At 39.9% G+C, this 24,693-nt stretch overlaps 1 protein-coding gene across 2 annotated transcripts in view; it reads left to right on the top strand.

Annotated features, from left to right (window-relative positions):
* NFATC3 (nuclear factor of activated T cells 3) overlaps window positions 1-24,693 on the top strand; it is a 142,392-nt gene that overhangs the window by 74,917 nt on the left and 42,782 nt on the right. For both annotated transcript variants that reach the window (XM_077830913.1, XM_077830912.1), the window contains exons 4-6: window positions 19,818-20,017; window positions 21,110-21,282; window positions 22,117-22,257. In XM_077830913.1, coding sequence (XP_077687039.1) covers window positions 19,818-20,017; window positions 21,110-21,282; window positions 22,117-22,257 — 514 coding nt within the window. The remainder of the gene's footprint in view (window positions 1-19,817; window positions 20,018-21,109; window positions 21,283-22,116; window positions 22,258-24,693) is intronic.

The following is a 24,693-nucleotide window of genomic DNA, read 5'->3' as shown; positions in this document are numbered from 1 at the left end:
TCCCTGCTGGCCTTGGAATCTATGAATTTATGAACTCCCAGTAGTTAATGGTTAGCTTATGGCCCTAAGTTTTTCAAGGGTTTGTCCCTTCCAAAGCCTTGATCTTTTATTATTTTTACTATTTACTGCTTTGGATATTCATTACCCATATAAATGTTTGATCTTTTTTTTAATCATGTTAAGATCTCAAATTAAGTGATGTACTGTAGTAATGTGAGCCATAGGTTAATTGTGTTGTGTGGAAAAAGTACTTCCTTTCATTTTTTGTTCCTTTTGCACTCAGTGAGAGGTTGAACAGAATTTCTTGTTTTACCTGTTCTTGTTTGTTGTTTTGTATACATTCGTCTTCTCTCATTTAATATGTCATTGTTTTCTAATGTAGTCAAGGTGCGAATGGTGTAGACTTGTTCCTCCCAGTCAACTTCTTCTCTGTCAGGGTATTGTAGGGTTGTAGACTCAGCATTTTCAGATCTTCCAATAGGAAGAACCCCTCTGACTATCTTTTCCCACTCTCTAGCTCCTAGGAAATGGCCAGCCAGTAGTAACTATTACGTTTACTGAAAGAACAGTTATTTACCTCACAATAACTGATTCTTAGAGATACGTTGTCTGTCTAGATCCACTTCTGGTGCACATGACCCTGTAAATGTGAGATCAGATTCTTTTAGCCAGAAGTGTCCATTGGGACTGTACCCGCACCTTAGATGTCCTTGTGGGCTCTCTTCTCCCCCCCCCCCCCCCCAGTTCTCCAAGGGCGTAAATGGGACAGCAGGCCGAATTGTCCCTCATTTCCTTTCTGAATATACAATCGATAGGGTATAGGACTTCCTAGTAGCAGGAAAGACATGAATCATGGAATCTACATAGACAGCACATTACGAAGAACTAAAGTTACTGTAGGTGCCCTGGCAATGTTTGAAATATAGGGGTGCTTCTTAGCAAAGTTGCCAAAGATGCCTGAGCTTTAATCTGCAAAGGTGGATCTAGCTGTCTTATAGCAGGATCTGTTCCAAATAGATACCCATTATTTAAGCAGTCTTTGGGTGGATATTTCCTGAATTATACCCATCTGCAAATGCTACAGGGAATTCTTGAAACACCTTGTTCTGTCAAGGCAATATGAAAGTGTTACACACAGGTCAAGGATCTTCAGTTTAGCTTCCATTTGGTTTGAGTGGGCGTTGGGGAAGAAAACTGGTAGGTGAATCAGCGGATTTAAGTGAAAATCAGAAAACTTTTGGCAAGAACTTGGAGTAAGGATTAAGAGTCACTTTGTCTTTATGAAACACTCTGTATATAAGATGGATCAGCCATGAGGGCCTGAATTTTTCCCTGCCCTTTGAGCGATGTTATAGCAACTAAGGAGGCAGTCTTTATCGATAATGAACAGGTTGCTAGGATCCCAAGAAGTGGTCCAGTTAAACCAGGTAATTAACTGTGTTGAGGCCCAAAGAAGAAGGGGGTTCCCTGATTGTAGAAACAGTTGAATTAGGCTCTTGAGGAGTCTAGCAACTGTGGGGTGGGAAAATGTGACCCTGAATAGGAGGAGAATATGCAGACATTGCTGCTAATACACTTTTAAGGAGCAGATGGATAGCCCTAAGTACTTTCTGGACCACCTGCTATCCCTAATAGCAAGAATTGGGGCTTTCAGGGTGGGGAGGGATAGCTCAGTGGTTTGAGCATTGGCCTGCTAAACCCAGGGTTGTGAGTTCAATTCTTGAGGGGGCCATTTAGGGATCTGGGGCAAAAATTGTGGATTGGTCCTGCTTTGAGTAGGGGGTTGGATTAGATGACCTCCTGAGGTCCCTTCCAACCCTGATATTCTATGACTTTGGTGAAAGAAGGCCTGTCTTGTATTATTATGCCACATGGCTTCCTGGACTTACAGAACATCATGTGCCAAGCTTCACCTTCAGCCTCTTCAGAGATGGTTAAAATCAATGTATCAAGCAGAAAGACCCACAAAAAGTTCAAGGCATCTGGTTTGCTTCACCATCCACCACCAGGACTATTGTAATGGGTGCCTCGAAACAGCACTGGAAAGCACACCTAGAACATCTTTAGACACAAGGTCTGTGGTCCTCCATGGACACTCATCTGGGCAAATGTGGTAGAACTTAAAGCTATATGTTTAGCATTCAGAGCGTTCCTGCTTCTCTGAAAAGGGACCATCATTCAAGTCCTGCCAGACGACACTACAGCATTATACTATGTCAACTGACAAAGGGGGAGCAAGATCGTCCCCTCTCTGTCAGGAAGCTATTCATCTGTGGGATTGATGCAACATCAGAGTAATCTCTAGCTCTTCTCTCACCGGGTGCTTAGAACAATTTAACAGATCAGCAGAAAGTTCTTTTCCAGCCACAAATGGACCTTCAAAGACTGTCTTCAATCAAGTTTTTCTAAAATGAGGTATTCTTGTCATAGATTTCTGTGCCACCAACTTGAACAAGTGTGACACATTTTCTTCCAAAAAAGACAAATGCTCAGCCTCCTTTTCAGATGCATTCCTGATGCAGTGGAATAGAAAAGTGTATGCTTCCCATCAGTGTCATTACTTTTCTAATGACTCTAGCAACTGAGACTGGACCAAGCCCTCCTTGTTCAGTACAGAAACGTCAGTTCTGAATCACCCACTTTGATGCTAACTGCACATTATTTTTTCAGATCTTCTGGGCACTATTTCACAAAATCAGTCTGATCTCTCACCTCGACTTACCATCTCTCTATCAGACAGCATGGGTGCCAGCTGACTAAGGGCCATAGACAGAATTTTATAGAAATAAAATATATTTTGATATAGAGCAGAGAGGCTAACACAGAGCCAAATGGAAATGTGTTTTGCTTTGGGTCACTCAGCGTCACTTTACCCCTTAGAGACAACTATTCTTGTTGTTTTGGGCTACTTAATGTCCTTGAAGCACCAGGCCTTTCATATCAGTCAGGTTTCTTTAGCTGCAATATCTGCCAATTCAATATCAACTGGATTTTTTTTCGCCGAGTTGTCTGACTTACTGAAGGGTCAGATCTACTTTTCCACCAGAAAAGGAAACTTCTTTTTAAGACCTAAATGTAATACCCTGCTGAAACTCATTTGAACTGGTAGCATCACGTTCCTTGTATCCCATCTTTATCAAGACAGTGTTTTTGGTAGCTATTATCTGTGCTCAAAGGATGAACAAGAGTCAGGTATTGACAGATCCCCCTTTATTTTTCACAAAAAGGATGTGTCTCAAACCTCACCTGCAGTAGTCTGGCTTTCACCTGAATCAAAACATATACCTACTACTAGTGTTCTTCCCAAAATCTCATTTGAATCCAGGGAAGCAAAACTCTCTACATTTGATGTCTTGAATGCTTTCCTACTACCTCTGTAGAAGACGACCTTTTCAAAAGCCCTTTTAAGGGCAACCAATTGGAGCTCAATTATTCCCCAGTCACAGCTACTGGGTCTGATGCTTGCAGTCTTTAAGTAGGACTCCTGGCACTCACCCTCTGAGGGAGATAACTGCTTGCCAGTTACCTACAGTGGGATCCATGTGTACAAATACTTAAACAAGAAAAAGCGGTTACTTACTTTATCATATCTGTGGTTCTCTGAGAAGTTTTCTCCACGTGGATCCCATGACCTGCCCTCCTTCCTCACTACGCAGAGTCCTATGGACTTAAAATTCTATATTGGCTAAGGAACTCTGAGGAAGTTGGGCCTGCTCTGCCCCTTACGCTAGTGGAAGAGGCAGCACAAGGGAATGCAGGGCGCAACTGACCAGAAGAATTTTATCTTGTGTGCATAGGGCTTATGCACACCTAGTGTGGACTGCATGTAGACAAAATATCTTGAATGGCCAGAGTTAAGGTAAGGTACATAATAATTTTTGTAAAAACAAGTGATTTTAAATCATCTTAATTTTAAATAGCTTAGTCTTGATTATCAGAGGAGTAGTAGTGTTAGTCTGGAACTGTAAAAGCGGCAAAGAGTCCTGTGGCACCTGATAGACTAACAGACTTATTGGAGCATAAGCTTTCGTGGGTGAATACCCATTTCTTCAGATGTATGTAGTGGAAATGTCCAGAGGCAGGTATAAATATGCAAGGAAGAATCAGGCTAGGGATAATGAGGTTAGTTCAGTCAGGGAGGATGAGGCCTTCTTCTAGCAGCTGAGGTGTGAACACCAAGGGAGGAGAAACTGCTTTTGTCGTTGGCCGGTCATTCACCGTCTTTGTTTAATCCTGAGCTGATGGTGTCAAATTTGCAAATGAACTGAAGCTCAGTAGTTTCTCTTTGAAGTCTGGTCCTGAAGTTTTTTTGCTGTAGGATGGCTACCTTTAAATCTGCTATTGTGTGTCCAAGGAGATTGAAGTGATCTCTTACAGGTTTTTGTATATTGCCATTCCTAATATCTGATTTGTATCCATTTATCCCTTTAAGTAGGGACTATCCAGTTTGGCCAATGTACATAGCAGAGGGGCATTGCTGGCACATGATGGCATTATAATGATGTTTACCAAAAATAGATTTCCAAACTGTCTGTCTAAAAATCCCTCCCACTTTCAATTGCTAAGCTTTCATGTCTTAATTTCACTAATTTCTTCAATCACATAGGCTTCCAGGGTAAACCAGATTTGAATTTCTAATGTGTTTAAAAAAAAAAAAGAGAGAGAGAGAATATGCTTTTTAAACCAACCCTTCTTCCAAATAACGGAAAACTCCATAAGCTTACCTTTCAGGCTTTCTTTATCACTGATGGTAAAAAAATAGTTTTTTTATTTTTGAGGTGCTTAAGAGCACAAAGGCCACTTCACACAGATTCCTTGTGGTGCTTATGCACAGCTGCCTCTTTACTAATTTACTTTTCATCTTAACCCTTTACAAGATGATGTTAGAGAGACTAGGTAGGTGAGGTGATATCTTTTATTATGCCAAATTCTGTTGGTGAAAAAAGTTTTGAGCTTATAAAGATATCACCTCACCCACCTTGTATTGCTAATATCTTGGTACCAACACTGCTACAACAGCATTGCATACAAGATGTTATGAAAGTCTAGGAAACCTCCATTGAAATATTAGATATGTTTACTATGAGCTGCTTATAATTTTTCAGCCCGGGGGGTAACTTACATAATACCCCAGCAATCACTTCCCCCCCCCCCCCATTTAATCAACTGAAAAACTTGTAGCATTGGTCATCTTCTTATAGGGACACTGGCATCATTGAATTGTAAAGCTTGCATTCTTTTGGTCTTCGTTCACTTCAGTTACCCCACGTATTTTTGCCCCTGACAAATTTAGTGATATTACAGGATTGTAATACTCTTACTTTTAGGGAGGTCTGTTTGCTTGCAAAAGCTTGTCTTTCTAATCAGCCTACTTTTGTGATCTAGTAATGCCATGAGCAATTAATCTGGTAAAACAAAAAGAGCACTGAGGTATCAATGGAATCTCTGTCTTCAGTTAGAAAGTCTAGGAAAGAAGGTGCGTAAAAGGCAGGAGTGATTCTTAACATGAACTGGTTAAAATAGAGTACTTTGGGAAGTTTGCCTGCATGTGGCAGTGTTTCTTAATGAACTCTCAAAAAGTAATAGAAGACTTCAGCTTGCAAAAACAGCTTATTTTTTTCTACTTGAATAACTGGGGTTTGAGTTTTGAGTTCTTTTTAAATTGTCTTATTTTCCCAACTGGTGGTTTTTAATGCTAGGTTAGTAAGCATAAGTCACACTTTAAAAGGTGAGAACTGATTTTACAAGCCTTAGCATAAATAACTTTGAATTTCAGCAGTGCAGTACACCTTTGTCTATTAGCTTAAATGTTTGTTCTCAAATTTTAAAATGTGAAAGACTGGGTATGTTCAGTTCCAACATAAATATAATAATATGTTGGCTTTAATAAACTGCTGGTGACTGATTCGTTACTAGAAACCAGATTTCTGTAATTACAGAAAATCAGAACATACCAAATTATATTACTGTTAACCTATTATGAAGCACTGGTTTTCTATATAAGTAGAATTATTGTAAGGCACTCATTTCAAATTTTGAGGTAGATCTTGTAAGGAAATTCGACTTAATTAAATAAAGAAATGAAACATTTACCTGCCTTATCCACCAGAGTCAGTTCATAGGAATTAATGTAAAGCATAGTTGAAACACAAATATTCATTTCGTTTTAATTAAATTTGTAAAATAAGACTTCTGGGTATTTGTTGCAAAATATGAATTCTACCAACAAGTTTATTGATTTTTTTTTAAAAGCCTTTCCCACAGATCATGAACTTCAATCGTTGCAGTCTTCTCTTCGATCAAACTGCAATTTATACAGCCCCGTGTATTGTAGGATTCTTCATGTTAAAATAAATTTTTCAGTCTATAGTAGAATTGTAGCTTGCAGAATGTAAAATGTTACTTTCTTATCTTTGTACTTCCTTCTTTATAGATGGAATTCATGTGTATTCTAGTACCACACAAGTTTTCAGGGAAGACTTGAAAAGATTTGCAAAGTCTTAATATTGATGTTAGTAATAAACTGGTGAAAATTGTGAATCACAATTTTAGCATAGTCTCCATGCATACAGAAGTTATCCACATATAATTCAGTAGTACAGCTCGAACTGTTTGGAGTGAAGCTGTTCTAGCTTATCCTGTAGTGACCTTCCGTCTTTAGCCTTCCAGCTTTAGTTTAACTTACGCATGCACTGACCTTTGCTATGGAAACGATACAGAAACACAAAAACAACTTGGCTGAGTTTCCTCCACAAAGCAGTGGGTGGTGTATCACACTATACTGTTACCAGAGGAGGGTTTTTAGAGGTCAGTAGTGACAGTGTGCAGTAACTTGTTCATTATTTACAACACACTGCTCATTACCCTGGGGAAGGGGGTATATGGAAATTTATTATAACAAGCTTACTTCTCTACTGTGAATATATATATGCTTATAAAGAGAGAGAGAGAGAGATGACTAGAACCGATGCTGACAAATTTTTTTTTAATACCACCCTGTGTAATGTTACACTTCAATCTCCCCTTCACTCAACCACCAGTTTAATTTAATGTCTCTTTGTAATGGACATGTGGTTGAGTCCTGGGCAGGCTCATTGGTATTAATGTCAGTAGTTTAATATAACTGAGACTTCATCATGGTGACTGTACTGCACTTACTAGTATATTGTATAAAAGCTTTGTCTACCGAATCTGTTAGTATTAAATTTAACAATGTCATTATTTGTTTTTTTTCCTCCTGACTGCTTTTTTGGAGAAGGGAAAATAAAATAAATTGATTAATATTTAGTTACAAGTTTGGGGCTGGTTAAGCAACATTACTGTACATAGGTTTATTTGCTTTAGGTTTCAAAAACTTGTCAGAACCCATTGTGTCAGAACAGGAGATTATTGCTCAGCTACTTGTGAAATTTTTAAGGAAGTAAAATTGATTTATTTTTTTACTAGAATAAAGAACCCACTTTTTCATTCAGAGACATGTATTTTTTTCCTTCAGAAGTTGTGGTAGTGACATTTTAGTGCTGAACTGATGACTTTGAACACAGAGGACTTCACTATTCACAGAGCAGGTGTCACAGGGATAGTGGCAGCGCACACTCTGAATAGTGCCTCACCTTTGAGCTAATGGGGACTAGGAGTTAAAAAGGGTAATGAATATTCTTTGATCATTAATCCTTGGTATGGAGTGCATGTGGAAGGAGTCCAGCCTTCTTCCTTATAATACAAAAAAGTGTTGCATTTGTAGTGAGGCATTGCATTACAGAGCATTTTTCTACTGTTGAACACAACTACAGTTAATGAAATGGAGTCCTCCAGACCCCAGGCAAATTGACTGCATATCCCAGTTGTTTCCTGTTCTCTGCAGATAGTATGGGATCATGGGATGGACTGTCTTCAACTATTTGTACTGTGGCCAACAAAATGAGGCCTCTTAGCACTACTGTAATATAAGTAAACTGTATCAAAATGCATGTACACAAAGGAAGATACTACCACAGCTGCGACCATTGAAGGCACCTTCAACTTTGTCACTGCCTGATGTTCGAGTGCCCCACTTTGCAACCTTAACTTGCTTTAAAACAAACTATGTCAAAATTTGAGTTAAGGTTGAAAGTAAAAATCAGTAACCTCAGTGTAACCACATTTGAATTTTCTTGATTTTGGGATGGGGGGGGGATAATTAGAGGGTTGTTTTAACTGTTTTTGTACATTTTAACTATGCATTTCCATAGCCTAACTTGTTTAGATGCCTTAAAAAGAAATCCAAACAACCTTAACTCTCCTCTATAATAATGCCATGCAATAACCATACATTTATGATTAAGGCATTTTAGTCTTTGTGGATCCAAATTAGCATTTCATGTTGTTACTGCAGGACAGAATTAAAGTTGTTTGGGTGCCTTAAATTTGCATTGCTTTATCTTCTTCTTCGAGTAGTGTTCCTGTAGGTGCTCTACACCCCCTGCATCTTTGATTGGACGTTTCTCATAGCAGCGTCCATTTGGCCCGCGTATGCATGTTAGTTAATCTCATTCCCTGTGCCATTGTTGTTTAGCACTGCGCAGCTGAATGACCCTTAGTTTCTTCTCAACCGCCTCGGCCTAAGATGAAGCTCTGGCAGTTGTCCTGTTGAGATTTTCTCAACTTTATCCTCATTTCTTTTTAATAATTAGTCATATTACTATCAGTTTCATTAGTTAGTAATAGTATAGTTGCTGCTTTGAAATTTTTTTTCAGTCCACCAAATGAAGGAAGGAAAAGCCCCAGGTAAAGATGAACTGACAATCGAAATAAGAGCTGGAGGCCAAGACCTTTGGGAAACCCTTGCTCAGAGGTTTAGCCGTTACTTGGAAATGCAGAAGACACCATCTGGCTGGAAGGAGTCCAACACCATCCTGCTGTACAAGAAGGGAAATTGTGAAGATCTGAAGACCTATTGTCCAATATGCCTGCTCTCACATGTCTACAAGCTGTTCACCAAAATATTAACAAATTGATTCTGAGTCTGGACAAGCAGCAGCCAAGAGAGCAGGCAGGCTTTCAAAGGAATTTCAGCACAATGGACCATATTTTCACTATAATCCAGCTATTGGGACACTCAAGGGAATACATATTTTCTTTATGTATTGCCTTCGTCGACTATGAAAAAGCGTTCGACAGCATAGATATCAATGCAGTGTTGAAACTACTAAAGGAAGCTAATTCTGACTGCACTGCAGATATAACTTAATATGATAACCCCCACCCCCTTCGCATCCCAGTTAAGAAAGGTGTGAAACAGGGAGACATGGTTTCACCGAACCTCTTCACAGCCTGTCTTGAAATGGTAATGAAGCGGATGAATTGGAAGGGTGGAATCAACGTCAATGGAGAGCAGTTAAACCATCTCAGATTTGCAGACGATATTGTGTTGATTGCCGAAAATATTATCAAACTACAGAAAATGCTGGGAGAACTCCACATAAGAAGTAGCTAAGTCGGACTGAAAATTAACCCCTCCAAAACATAATATATGCAGTTTGATACCTTGCCAAAAGCCCAGATAACAATTAAGGAAGAACAAATAGAAGAAGTTGAGTAATATATCTGTTTGGGCCAAGAAATTTAACGTGCGCCATGATCAGGAAGGTGAACTCTCGCGGAGAAAGAAAGCAGGTTGGTGCACATTCAGTTCTGTCAAGAATGTCCTCCAAGGAAAAAATCAACAAGGCAACATGCGCCAGCCTCTTCAACTCTACAGTACTGCCAGCAATGTTGTATGGCAGCGAAACGTGGATGCTGATGAAGACAGAGGAGCAGCAACTGTCTGTCATGGAGAGAGCAATGGAAAGAAGAATTCTGGGAATTTCAATCTGCGACTGAGTCCCCAGTGAAGTGATCAGACAGCAGAGTGGAGTGCAGGATGTTGTTGCGATGAGCCGGGCATATAGCAAGGTTCACTGACAGTCGATGGACCACAGCTGTCTCTGAGTGGGACCCATGGGAACTGAAACGACCACTCGGCCGACCTCCAAAGAGATGGAAAGATTTTACTATGAAAAGACATGGCCACACATGGAAAAGGAAGGCCAGGTTATGAGAAGAATGGAAGACATGTTATCAGTGCAATCTATATGAGGGCTGAAGGACCAATCGATCAAGGTGATTTGCCTGTGTGTTACTTTAGTTACTGATCTAGGAAGAATTCAACCTCCAGAGTCTATCAATCCATCTGGAAAGTTCCTTTCACTTAGTGCAGATTCCAGATTGTGAAGTTGTTCTATCCTGGGATTGCTGATGTTATACCCTTCCTTTGTATGGGCTTTAACAAGGACCTAGAGCCTTGATTACCTTAAGCTAAAGGTACTTTATTTCCAGACTTTGAAATTTGCCTTCTCGTTCATATGTACTCAAATTCCTCAGAGCAGTTTCATGGTTCATAGTGGTTTTATAAAGGCATTGTGCAAACTGTATCCAAGTTACCACATTCATTTTCAGACTTTCAAGACGGTTCTTGTTACCAATGTAAATATCGGTTTAAAAAGTTAACTGGTTAACTTTTATATATAATTAAAAATTATATTGTTTAACCATTAACCGTGGTCACTCCGGCACCAGGTGGTGGGCTGGATTCCCGCTGGGGCCGCTCTGCCCGGCCTGCCAAGGACGGGGCTGGGATCCCGCTGGCTTGCCGCAGAAGGGGCTGCTCCGGCCTTCCTGCTCCGGGTCCCGCCTGCCCACGTGTCGAGGATGGGGTCCCTCTGGCCAGCCAGTGCTGCTCCTTGTAAGGAATCTTTTTGTTAAACATTTCCTGAATCTTTTTTGTTGTCGAACATACTTGCTGACAGGTATTTTGAAATAAATTGCCAAAATAATTGAAATTGGTATGATTATATTGTTGTTTTGACTAATAAAATATTCAGAATTTTAAAATACTGTGTATAGAACTTTTTTAATTCTTCGGTGCAGAATTTTCCCAGGAGTAATTATAGACCAGATACATACCAAATATCTGGCACAACCAGGTACTGTGGGAAGGCACATTCTCCAAGAGGTTGTCCTTATAGATCTGCTTAATCACTCATGCGAGCTGCAGTTAATTCCTCTTAATGGAAGAGGCTCTTACTGGCTGAGTTGTGACCAGTTCAGTCTCTTCTGAACCAGTTGTTTCTAATGACTTGACTTTCTCAGCATGTGGAGCTGCTTCACAGTTGAAGCACTCCAAAAAGCTGAAAGGGTGGGGACGAGAATCAGTGTCTTTATCTATTTTTTTAAAGAAAATACATTTAAGGTTTTACATCCTCAACTAGGACCCTCAATAGATTAAAGAAATCCATATGTCTTTCGCATGGAAAATAAGAGGTGGTATGGACTGAAGTTCTGTCTTCAGCCATACTGTGTTATAGCTAGTGCCCTATATATAAGGGGAACCTGGTTACTAGTAGTGAAAGCAACACGTGGGCATTCAGACCCAAAGGATGCCAGAGTGGTTTTTTTTGGTTTTGTATGTTTCAAACTCTTAATGGATACAGGTTACATCTTGTATCATCTTGCAGTTTGCTTCCAACAGGGAGGTTAGGGACAATCTCTGATTCATCCATTACTGGTTCCTCCTCAAAGGACACTACCTTTGCTTTCAGAGGCTTAAAGTCCAGAAGCTTCAGGGTTGACCTTTTAATATATTTTGGGATGGGATCTGGCTTTTCCTAGAATTCTAAAATGCTGAAGTCCCATCTTGAGGTCAAGGGTGACTCCTAACCTCATATTGAAGAGCGCTTATTCATCTTTGCTTGCTGCTTCAGGTCTCAGCTATTCAAGTCTGTTTTGGTTGGTGTCTTTACCTTTGGCCATCCCCCTTTCATTGGGATCCTGTGCTACCACAGGGCCCTTTTCTTTATGGGACTTATGAACCATGGCTTATTTGGGAATAATTTAGTAGTACCCAACCACTTAGGCCTTGATTCCATAAGTCTTTTTAAGCTACTGGTCTTTTATGGTAGTTGATACTCATTTCTGTTTTAATATATTTGTGCAACTTTGCGTTTTGTATAAACATTAGGAATTATACTGTTAGCTGAATCTGTTACAACATTCATAGTCCCAACTTTAGTTATTTACATGTGGTGTTTCTGCATTTCAATGCCCCATTGTTCTTATACCTCTGCTTCCTAAGTGTGTATTTAAGATTGTTACTGTTTGTGAGGAAAATCAAAATTTATTTCCCTAAAGAAGAAAATGTAATGAGGCAGCCAACAAATAACAGCGATTGCTGCTATCTCTGTGGTGTTGCTGAGAACTCCTGCTCAAACAAGTTGTGTGTGAAGTAAATGGCTCTCTCAGTAAGAAATCTTCTTGACTTTGTTTTTTCCATTTGATAGCCAAAGATCATGAGTTTTCAGGTGATGCAGGACACACACACAAACTTTAGTCAAACTTTTATATGGCATATTAGATTTTTTTCTTAACCCAGGGCTCTCATTGTGAGGGCTCTTGATTTCCCCCCTCCCCTCCCCCACCTCTTGATTTAAAAACATGTTTCTGGTCCTTAAAATTGTGTGGGGAGACCTTGTGTCATAAATATAAAGGGAAGGGTAACCACCTTTCTGTATCAAGTGCTATAAAATCCCTCCTGGTCAGACAAAACCCTTTCACCTGTAAAAGGTTAAGAAGCTAAGATAACCTTGCTGGCACCTGACCAAAATGACCAATGAGGAGACAAGATACTTGCAAATCTGGAGGGCGGGGAACAAAGGGTTCATCTGTCTGTGTGATGCTTTTGCTGGGGACAGATCAGGAATGCAGCCTTACAACTGTTAGTAAGTAAGCTAGCTAGAAATGCGTTAGATTTTCTTTCGTTTAATGGCTAGTAAAATAAGCTGTGCTGGATGGAATGTATATTCTTGGTTTTGTGTCTTTTTGTAACTCAAGGTTTTGCCTAGAGGGATTCTCTGTTTTGAATCTGATTACCCTGTAAGGTATTTACCATCCTGATTTTACAGAGGTGATTCTTTTACCTTTTCTTTAATTAAAATTCTTCTTTTGAGAACCTGATTGCTTTTTTCATTGTTCTTAAGATCCAAGGGTTTGGGTCTGTGTTCACGTGTACAAATTGGTGAGGATTCTTATCAAGCCTTCCCCAGGAAAGGAGGTGTAGGGCTTGGGGGGATATTTTGGGGGAAGACGTCTCCAAGTGGGCTCTTTCCTTGGTCTTTGTTTAACATGCTTGGTGGTGGCAGCATAGGGTTCAAGGACAAGGCAAAGTTTGTACCTTGGGCAAGTTTTTAACCTAAGCTGGTAAGAATAAGCTTAGGGGGTCTTCCATGCGGGTCCCCACATCTGTACCATAGAGTTCAGAGTGGGGAAGGAACCTTGACACCTTATGAGAATGTGAACTGAGTATAAACCCCCCTTGACTCTTCAGACATCCTGAAGGAGTAGTTCTAAGAAGTACAAACCACCCTTTTCAGTCAAGGCCCTGTGGACTCTGCAGTTCCATGGAATTGATCCAGTATGCCAGAATTCAGCTTTTCTTCTTTGAGGAGTATCCCTATGGGTGCTCCACTTTAGGTGTCTTGACACCCGCTCTTGTAATTGGAGATTTGTGGTAGCAGTGCCCGGTTGGGCCGTGCACACATCATAGCCATCTTGCGCTGCTCTGAGCATTTACATAGTGGTCCACAACCAACTGTGTCTCTGTTACTTCTCTACCGCCTTTGGCTTGAGTTAGAGCAATCAGCACCCTCTCTTACCTCAGATAAGATTAATAGTAGATAGTTCATAGTTATTCTTGATAGCGTTAGCTTAGTTGTGGTTAGCTACCCTATCCCCTTGCCCTACTATAATTTCTTTTATTTCTTCATTCAAAAAATATTTTTTTTCCCTTTTATCTTCCCTATCCACCCCTGTTTCTTTGACAGGTACACAGCTATAGCCTCAAACAGGGTTTATCCTTGTCTTTTTCTCTAAGAGACCAACTTTCTCAGGAATGCCTGGCTCACCTGGCTTTAAATGCTGCCTGACTTGCAGACTCTGTATCGGTCTCTGATGGCCATGCACAGTGTCTGAGACCCACATTACTCAAAAGTGCCCATCCTGCAGAAAGCTGGCACCCAGGGCAAGAAAAGCCTGAGATCTCCAACTGAAGTTCTTCATGATGGAGAAATCCCTCAGGCAAGTCTCTGATCTTGCGTCCAGGACACCCCCTCACCAATGGTCACCAGTAGCAGCTTCTGACCGGGGTTCTGCTCCAACAACAGCTAGCAAGGAGCCTGTTCCAACAAAGGCTACCAAAAAGCAATCCCCGAACCAAGAATTGCCTAAAAGAAACTATCTCCAACTGAAAAATCTGCCCTGGTATCAACAACACCAGGAACACCTGGTACTGAGAGTTCCCGAAGAGCTAAAGACCCTATGCGGCCAAGCTCAAATGGAAGTTCACATAGTAAAGTGAAACCTTCTAGCTTGGCACCCACGGAGCTGAAGAAAACCTCTGCATGGAGTAGTACAGTGGTGCCACCTGCTGTACCCATGCCGCACAGCTCTAAATCTTCAGTACGGGTGAGTGGAGACCCATCACAGATCTACGCAAACTCAACAAATTTGTAAGAACACAACATTTCAAAATGGTGACTCTAAACACAGTAATTCTGGCCCTAGAGAAGGGAGATTGGCCCTCGACTTCCAGGATGGATATTTTCATATTACCATACACTTGGCCACACACAAGATTCCTGAGATTCACCCTAGGGAAACAACATTCCTATACAGACTACTACCTTTCAGCCTGTCCTCTGCTCCGAGGATCTTCTCCAAAGTTCTTGCAGTCATTGCAGCTCACTTCCACAGACACGGAGTAATGATATTTCCATACTTAGACGACTGCCTCATAAGGGCACCAACATGGCAAAAAGCAATAAATGCCATCCAGAGCACGGTAACTCTTTTTTCATGAACCTAGGGTTGCAGATAAATGTGCAAAAGTCCACACTGGGTCCTGTACAAAAGTTGGAATTCATAGGAGCCCGTCTCAACTGTCTAACAGCAATAGCAACACTGCCCCAACAACTTCCTCACTCTAGTCAATCTAATTTCAACAGTGATGGACAGCCCACAGACATTGACCAGAATGTGTTTACATCTCTTGGGGCATATGTTGGCAACAAAATTAGTTGTCAAACATGCCAGACTCCACCTGAGATGCTTGCAGGCCTGGCTTTGAACAGTATACGTGCCACTCAGGCACACTCTCAACAGACACCTCACAGTGCCACACAGAGTAAAAGACACTCTAACATGGTGGACACAACCAAAGAACGTCTGTTCAGGAGTCCCTTTCCAGCAAAGAACTCCAACCATGACAATCACGACAGACGCTTCCCTAATAAGGTAGGGGGCACACCTACTCAATAATACGGTCCAAGGCTGCTGGTCCTCACCAGAGTCCAACCTGCACATAAACTTACTAGAGCTAAGGGTAGTTCAAAATGCATGCAACACTTTCTCCCTCTAATCAAGAACAATGCCATCAAGATCCTCATGGACAATAGAACATGCATGTTTTACATAAGCAACTCAGTGGGAGCATGATCATACTCCAGGGCGGGATTGAGACACCACTCGCTGGGCAATGCTCACCTCATTAAAATGGGAGGCACCACTGATGTATGCATTTCCCCCGACCCCACCCCTAAGCAGAGTCATTCACAAGATCAAACAGGACAAATCCATGGTCATTCTTACAGCACCTACGTGACCAGACAAACGTGGTTCCCATACCTGCTTCAGATTGCAGTGAAACCGCCTCGAACCCTTCCCTTAGTACCTCACCTTCTGTATCAAGATGTGGGATGCATCCGTCATCCCAACCTCACAGTACTCCACCTCAAGGCCTGGTTACTCCATGCCTTACTGGGGTTGAGGAGGCCTGTTCTGAGAAAGTAAGATATATTACCGAACAGTCGGAGACAAAATACAAGGAAGACATATATCCATAAGTGGAAATGATTCTGTATGTGGTGCCAAGATAAACCTCTTTTACCACAATCTTCTCCCCTACTGAGGATCCTGGACTATATACTAGGACTCCATCAGAGTACACTTGGCTGCTGTTACCTCCTTTCACAACAAGGTGGATGAGGGTCACCATATTTGCTCACCCAACGATTAAACACTTCCTTAAAGTCATTGAAAACACTTATTCCACAATAAACCCTATACCCATGTGGGACCTCAACCTTGTTCTACGTGGACTCATCAGAAAGCTGTTTGAACCCCTTGCAACCTGCTCTTTTTTGCACTTATCCATGAAGGTGGCTTTCCTCAATGCCATCCCGTCCTCCAGACAAGTAGGAGAATTAGGTGCCCTAATGGAACACCCACTTTATCTTTAAAGAATGTTGTTTAAGGTAACCCTACGACCGCATCCCAAGTTCCTCCCCAGTCACCTCCCCCTTTCATTTGAACCAACCCATTTTCTTACCTGTGTTTTATTCAAAGCCACATGCAGATGGGAGGGAGGCAGGCAGGCCTCACTCCACACATTGGATGTTCACAGAGCATTAGCTTTCTACACTGAAAGAACAAAATCTTTTAGAAAATCACTGAGACTGTTTCCATAACAGAGCACTCAGTGGGTCAAACCATCTCAAAAGAGAGACTATCCAGATAGATATTAGGATGTATCCATTTATGCTACCAAAAACCACAATCTACAACCTCCAGTGGGAGTTCACGCACACTCCACCAGAGCACAGGCAACATCCATGGCCTTTCTCAACAATGTCCCTATCACTGATATTTGCAGAGCAGCAACCTGGACATCAGTCCATACATTTACTAAACACTAATCTCTAGAGCAACAATCTGCATCAGGTGTTCACTTTGGGCTCACGGTGTTATCCACCATCAATAACGCACCTCTTAATCCCCTCCCTTCCATTGAGGGGCACTGCTCAATGATCACCTAAAGTGGAGCACCCCCAGGGACTCTCCTCAAAGAAGAGGAGAAGGTTATTCACCTTGTGCAGTAACTGAGGTTCTTCGAGATGGTTGTCACTGTGGATGCTCCACTACTTCCCTCCTCACTTCTACTTCAGAGTTTGATGTAGATTCTCTGGGGTAGAGAAGGAACAGGTAGACAGTTGGCTGCACCCGCTTTGTAAATGTTTTGGAATGGTGTGAGATTGCTACCATGCGTGCGCAACCCAACCCAACCCAACCAGGCACTGCTGCCACAAATCTCTAATTACAAGCATAGAGTGTCAAGACACCTGAAGTAGAGCACCCACATGAACAACCATCTCGAAGAATCTCAGTTACTGCACAAGGTGACAGAGTCCTGTGGCACCTTATAGACTAGCAGATGTATTGGAGCATGAGCTTTCGTGCATCCGATGAAGTGCTTATGCTCCAATACGTCTGTTAGTCTATACGGTGCCACAGGACTCTTAGTCTGGCTCTGTAAAAGCAGCAAACATGGCTACCGTTCTGATACTTTGCACAAGGTGAGTAACCTTCTCTTTCCTCCCATGGAAATTGCCATTTTCCTGTAGCCAGTTACACAGCACCTTTTGTCTCCCTGCCAGACCTGCCTGCAATTGTCTCTTGCACTGTTTTCCCCGCAAAGGGAAATTAAATTTACAATACATGCTTCCAGAACTGTTCCACACAACAGGTAGCAGCCAACCTCCCTTTCTTCCCTCTTTTGTGCACGAAGCCTAACTTTTCCCTATGGCAGACTCCTACCAAAACACACGCCAGAATGCTTGCCAGCTACTTTTCTACTTCACAGGAGTAGTGATTGCTGGCAGAGGATGACCAGGCATATATACTCCCATTACAAGGAAGCACTGAGGCATTTGAAAATGAAGAAAGAAACCTACTGAATTCTTCATACAAAAGCTTAAGGGTTTACAAAATCAGACTGTCTTATTAAATGTCAATTCTGTAAACATGAAAGTTCTCCAGGCACCATATTTTGTGTCAGTATGAATGATGGCCTCGTAATTGATTAAACTGATTAGTACTCTGAGACACAAGATGTAATATAACTGCAGTTCAATTTGAGAACTATAAATCCAATGGAATTTGTATATAGGTGCTAGGTCCGGTTTCTGCCATACTGCTAAATGGAGGGGAGGCTATAGCTAAATGAGAGGATTTTTTGTTGGATGGGGGAATGGTGTAGAGAAAAGCTGAGAACCACGGCCATAAGGATTAAAATTTGTTTAAGGTAGTGCAATGCTATAAATTCTCCAGATTTTATGGTCTCTTTAATTTAAACTGGTTTCAGAGTAGCAGCTGTGTTAGTCTGTATCTGCAAAAAGAGAGAGAGTACTTGTGGCACCTTAGAGACTAACAAATTTATTTGAGCATAATCTTTCATAAGCTACAGCTCACTTATTTTTCACTGCATGCATCCGATGAAATGAGCTGTCGCTCATGAAAGCCTATGCTCAAATAAATTTTAGTCTCTAAGGTGCCACAAGTACTCCTTTTCTTTTTAATTTAAACTGTTTAGGTTTAGAGTCCAAATTTTTTTTACGTATGGCTAACTCTTTGAATTCACGTTCCTAATTTTTTCAGGCACTAAAACAAAAGGATGGGGTTGATCCTTGTGGTTACATTTTCAAAACACAGGTTTTGCTTATTACTGATGTAAAGCAGTGAATTTAACCTTTGGAGAAAACACTTTTTTTTCTAAATGTGGCAACCATATGCAACAAAAATTTGTTTTAAATTCAAAATTATTAGTATCATTGTAGTTGCAAATAGAAAGAAAGATACACAGGAAGAATTTACTACTTTAAATGTTTTCTGTGCTTGAAAACATTCAATTGTCAACTTCCCTTCACAGTTAAATCTTCTATACATATGTTTACTACTACATGTTGTAGAATTAGATAAATTAATGAAAATAAACTTGTTTATAATATTGAATCAATTTTTTAAAAATGAAATGCTAAGAACAGTGTCTCTGGTATAGAAGTTACATAGGAAAAATGGTAAAATTCTTACTTGTTGGAATAGCTTCAATTATCTGAAATATCTAACTATGAAAACATTTAATTTTGCATTTTCTGCTATGGAAGTAATAGGTTAATTTTGACTATACTAATTCATAAGTGTAGAGAATTTTATTTGCTTTTAAAATTCAAAAGTTGTAGAAACTCACTAATAAACTATTAAACTGAAGAAACTCCAAAATCCTAATTTGCTTCTTAATATTTTTCTAAGAAAATTCAAAACTAATTAAGGAGCTTTAAATCCTCCCATTCATTCTAAGGGCTTGTCTAGATGGGGACACTCAGGAAAATTAATCTGGATTAACCAAAGGTGTGAATTTAAAGCGGATTAGTTACACACACGGGTTTAATGTGGTTTATGCTCTTATTCAGAATTGCAGAGGCCTTCATTTGACTTAGTGTATTTCGTTTTGGAAATGAATTAAGGCTAATTTAATTCTGAATAAGAATGTCCGCGTGGAGGTTTAATGCAATTTGACTAATCCACTTTAAATTCACACTTTTGGTTAATTTGGATTAATTTTCTAAGTGTGTCAATGTAGACAAGCCCTAACAAACTTCTTTGTAATATTTGTTCTCCTAATCTGTCCTGAAGGACAAGCAATCTACACATGGTTTGCTGCTTGTAGAATCGTTTGTGATGCCATGTCAGAGGCTGAAAAAGTTTCAAGGTCTGTCAATAAATATTAATAGCTTAATATTTTTCCTTTTATAATTCTGTGTTTATATATACAAATAAAAATGTAATTTGACTCAAAAATACAAACACCATAAAATCCAGTTAAAGCTTTAGAATTGTATCTATTTTTTTATCAGCTCATAGGCTACAGCGAGAAGCCAGTAAACCTACAGATGTTCATTGGAACAGCAGATGATCGCTACTTACGACCTCATGCATTCTACCAGGTGCACCGTATCACTGGGAAAACGGTTGCTACTGCTAGCCAAGAGATAATAATTGCCAGCACAAAAGTACTGGAAATTCCACTTCTTCCTGAAAATAATATGTCAGCCAGGTGTGTAGCAGCATTTCTCCCAAACTAGCAAGTTAATCATTTGTGTATTCCTTTCAAAGCAATACAAGGTTGAAAACGTTTTGTTTTGTTTTTTTAAGGTAACTTGACACAGCCCTAATTGCTTTGATTTTTAATTGTGTACTGTATGTAGTGTCTAAGGGTTTTTCCTGCCAGCGAGCTTTTAAAAAAAAAATGCTTTTTGCTACCTGTAGTTGGATTATTATCCCAACTTTTCTTCAGACCTCTGTGCAAAATCTGAAATGGAATGATTATGTACTATTTTAATGAACAAAGGGGGAACCTGTTAGCCCATCTAAAATGCTACACCATACTACTTAGAAGCCAAGTAAGCACCATAAATTGTTTCTTACATGAATCAAGTTCAGTGTATATACTGATTTGGCTAAACATGCATATAATTTTTCAGTACGAGTAAGAATACTTTATGCTGGGGGTTTTTAGAAGAAAAATGGGGACTACCATATAATGCAGCAACAGAGTTTATTTAGTTATGGGTTTTAATGTATATAACTTTATTTTAATTTTTCCATAAAATCCCTTCTGTAGTCTTCCGTAGTTGTTGTCCCATAACAGTGCAGTATCTCTCACCCTATTATTTAGTTGACTATATAACCGTTGTCCCAAATAAACAATAATTGCTATTTTGGAATCTCAGAAAGTTTTGTTAGGCCAGTTGGTTGCAGGTTTGATCATTTTATGACACTGTTTCTCATGCAGAATTGTACATGGTTGTCACTTCTGAGCAACTTGTTTCAAAACCGTCATCAGGAAGACAATATTGTAATACAAATAATTGATCTTTTACTTTTTAAAAGTCACATCCCCAATCCTCTAAAGTTCCCAAAATGTAACTTTACAGCTGAAATCCATAGTTTCCTTTTTTGCCCTAATTTAAAACAATATAGTAGCAGCTATCTTAGTGGCACAGAGCAAAATTGAGAGTTATTTTTAGTTCTAATTTAACAAGAGAGTTAAACTGAGACCCTTAGGATATGTTTTTGATCATTTAGTAATATTTGACTACTTTTTCTCCATCTGTCTTCTAATCCTTCTTCTCCCTTTATCTTCCAGTATTGATTGTGCGGGTATTTTGAAACTCCGCAATTCAGATATAGAGCTCCGTAAAGGAGAGACAGATATTGGAAGAAAGAATACCAGAGTGCGACTTGTGTTTCGTGTTCATATCCCACAGCCTAGTGGAAAAGTGTTGTCTCTACAGATTGCTTCCATACCTGTCGAATGCTGTAAGTTTTGTAACAATTAGTCTCTTGCACACATTTAAAATCTCTTAATTACAGTTGCAATAGCTTTCATTTCCATGTCTCAGTAGAATTTTTGGCAGAAGAATCCACTGGGATATTATGGCTGTGAAATTATTTTTGAAACTCTGTGCATTTACTGTAAAACCTGTCTATTACTAACTGAAGATACTTGGAGAGTACTTGGAATGTGATAGATTTAAATGTAAAATTAAAGTATTAAAATTTCCTTAAAAGCTTTTCAGTATGTTAAATTGTGTTAATAAAGAAATTAACATTAAATAAGTGGAAGTTTATGAAGAGCAAAATTTGTACTTAATGCACTTTTTCATGTAAAAAGTAATAATCATGTTTCTGCATAGGAGCAGCAGTATTCATTTTTGGGTTTTATGTAACTTAATACTTTATAATTTATATATTTAAGTCAAAGCATTTATTTTTGGAAAAAATGCTAATAAATGGTTTCAGTTGGCAGATTCTACATCCTTACTAGAGACTACGTAGCAGTGTTTCTAATTCAGCTGTTCAAGTTCTTTGTGGTATTCATTTGTAAACTACAGGTATGGGAATACCAAAATGGGTCATATAAAGAATCTTAAGTAGTTTTTGCTAATAATTCTTTTGACCTTAAAATAATTCAGAAATACTTTAAACGGAGTTCACTAAACTGAAAAGTGAATCCAATGTATGCAGTTAACCTGTTACAGTAAGCAAGCATGAAACTTTGCATCAGCCTTAATTTAGTAATTTCTGTTTGACTCAAAATATGGAAGTAGTGAAACTTTTTTTTTTTCCTTTTTCAACCCTTTTTAAAAATAGCTCAGCGATCTGCTCAAGAACTTCCTCAGATAGAAAAATACAGCATCAACAGTTGTTCAGTAAATGGAGGCCATGAAATGGTTATGACTGGATCTAATTTTCTTCCAGAATCAAAAATTATATTTCTTGAAAAAGGACAAGGTAATTTACCTTTTTTAGTTTTGAAAAGAACTGCTGGAATTATGAATGTTTCAGTGGTAAATACATTAAAACCGTTACAACTTGTAATCTCAATTTGATCAGTGATCTGTGTTCTGTGGGTTAGTTGCTATAAATGAAAATAGTACAGTTGCTGTCTCAGGAAGATAATTACAAACCTACTGGTCCCTCATTGAAAACTTGGAACTGTAGAGAAAGTGCTTCTTATACATTGCATTCCCCTTCTCTTGTGTTTTACTAGAAAAAAATTTTGTATGAAACATAACAGGGACTATTTGACGTCTGTTCCAGTTATTTGTTCACCATTTGAGTCATGTGTTGCCTGTGACTTAATTGCTGCTTAGGAATTAACTGTGATATCAGGCTTTCAAGTGATGAATTGTTGGGATTCCTTCAGAGACCTTTTCCATGCAGCTTATCCAGAACGCCTTGTCCAGTTCTGGGAAAATACTTCATCCAGTTTTCTGGGATCCAAAAAACTCAGTTTAACGCCAGATTTTGTCACTCATATTCCTTGATCTGGCATACAACAAGCTACGCTGAGTTGATCAGACTTAAACATAGCGGGTGGGTACAGGGCATTCCACACATCCAAGTTATGCAGAAAACTTCTTGCTTTATATATGTTTACACATTGCATTGCATCAAACCTTTTACTTTACAGGAACCATTCCCTGTGTAGCATGCTCTGTCCATGCATTGTCCACGCTTAACCTAGTCTTTACCTCATCTCTACATTCTTAACTTTATCTTGTCCTTTGTTAGTAAATGGGTCCTTGGATGTTCTCCCTCTTACCTTAGCTGGCTCAGACATTCTGTCTTTTTAGCCTCCTGACCTGTTTACTTATATTATTTAGTAGAAATGTTCTGTTTTCAGCCTAAAGATCCATTTACTACCCTAATTCTGTCAACCAAGAAATGAGGCCTCCCTCCATGTGTTAATTGCTCACGTCAGGTGAGACCTCCGCTACAGGAATAAACATCATGAACAAATTGGTAAATAGAGAATTTTGTGTTCATACAAGTATGACAAACAATTAAGAGGTAGAGGATAAAAAAAATAAATTTTGGTAATCAAGGATGGTGTCTATATATAAAATATTTTTTCCCAAAGATTACTTAAGGCATCAATAGATCTTTAAAAATCTGGTTCATATGGCTTATCTGTTAAAGTTAAGCATGTGCATTTGCATGCATATATTTGCTTGTGCATAGGTTGCATAGGTAAATACAATGCCAGATGTGTGCGCAAGTCAGGTATTTGCAATATGTAAAGAGCTAGATGCTGAAGTGGCCACTTGCTTGCACACATACCCAAATTGTGCATGTATATTGGATATTTGCATGCATAGGGAGTCAAGCAAATGTATGAGTGCCTAAAAATCTGGTCTGGTATTTATCATACATGTACACATCCTATTTATTCTTTCTCAAAGTTTCAACTTGTGTACAGAGTAATAAAGATGATACTCCTGGGGAATTCTGTGCCACTGTGCAGAATTCATGTCCCCTGCAGATTTTTTTCTCCGCAAAAAATACATTCTGCTGGAGAGGCACTGCAGTTACATGTTTTGCCCACCAGGGGCTGCTGTGGTACCAGAAGAGCGGGCAGTTGGCTCAGCCAGCCATGGATAGAGAGGAGGAGAGTGCCCTGCCCATGGGGTCAGCTGGATGGACGGAGTAGGGCACGTGGGGCTGCTAGGGGATTACATAGACTGGAGTTCAGAAGGGCTAGTGGGGGAGAGCAGACTGGGGCAGGAGCACAGAAGCTAGTGGGCTGACAGCATTGAGCTAGTAGCTGAATGGGATTGGAAATGCAGGAACACATAGGGATGGGGTGGCTGAATGGGGGAGGGGAGTGTGGGGAGAAAGGGTGGCTGAATGGGGGTGCAAGGACACATGGGGCAGGGCAGATGTGCCTGACTGAATGAGGGAGGCTAAGGGGTCAGCCAGGGTCTGCATGGGGGAGGCTCCCTAACAGTCCCTCCCCACTCACCCCCAAAAAACCTGTTCCATACTTCTCCCACCCATGCCCAACAACCTTGCAGGTTCACACCCAGGCTCCTTCCCAGCAATTACTTCCCTCTCCCTCAGCTCCTTCGTTACCCCAACTCACCCAAGCCTTCTCAGTGCTTCTGAGGGGTTCAGGAAATATGTTTCTGTATTGTAGTTTAAAATGAATTACTCAGAGTTCGGTATTAATATGCCTAGTAAGGAATCTATTTGTTAAAAACATTCAGGAACTCTTTTTTGTCGTCTGTATTGTTACGGACCTACTTGCTGACAGGTATTTTGAAATTAATTACCAAAATAATTGAAACGGGTGTGATTATATTGTTTTGACAAAACAGATGCATAATTTTAAAATATTTTGTGCAAAACTTTTAATTTTTTGGCTCAGAATTCCCCCAGAAGTAA

Source organism: Eretmochelys imbricata, chromosome 12 (genome assembly GCF_965152235.1).
Source record: "Eretmochelys imbricata isolate rEreImb1 chromosome 12, rEreImb1.hap1, whole genome shotgun sequence".
In the NCBI taxonomy this organism is placed as follows: Eukaryota; Metazoa; Chordata; order Testudines; family Cheloniidae; genus Eretmochelys; species Eretmochelys imbricata.
Note: the sequence above shows the minus strand (reverse complement) of the source record. Positions and strands in the feature narration are given on the sequence as shown.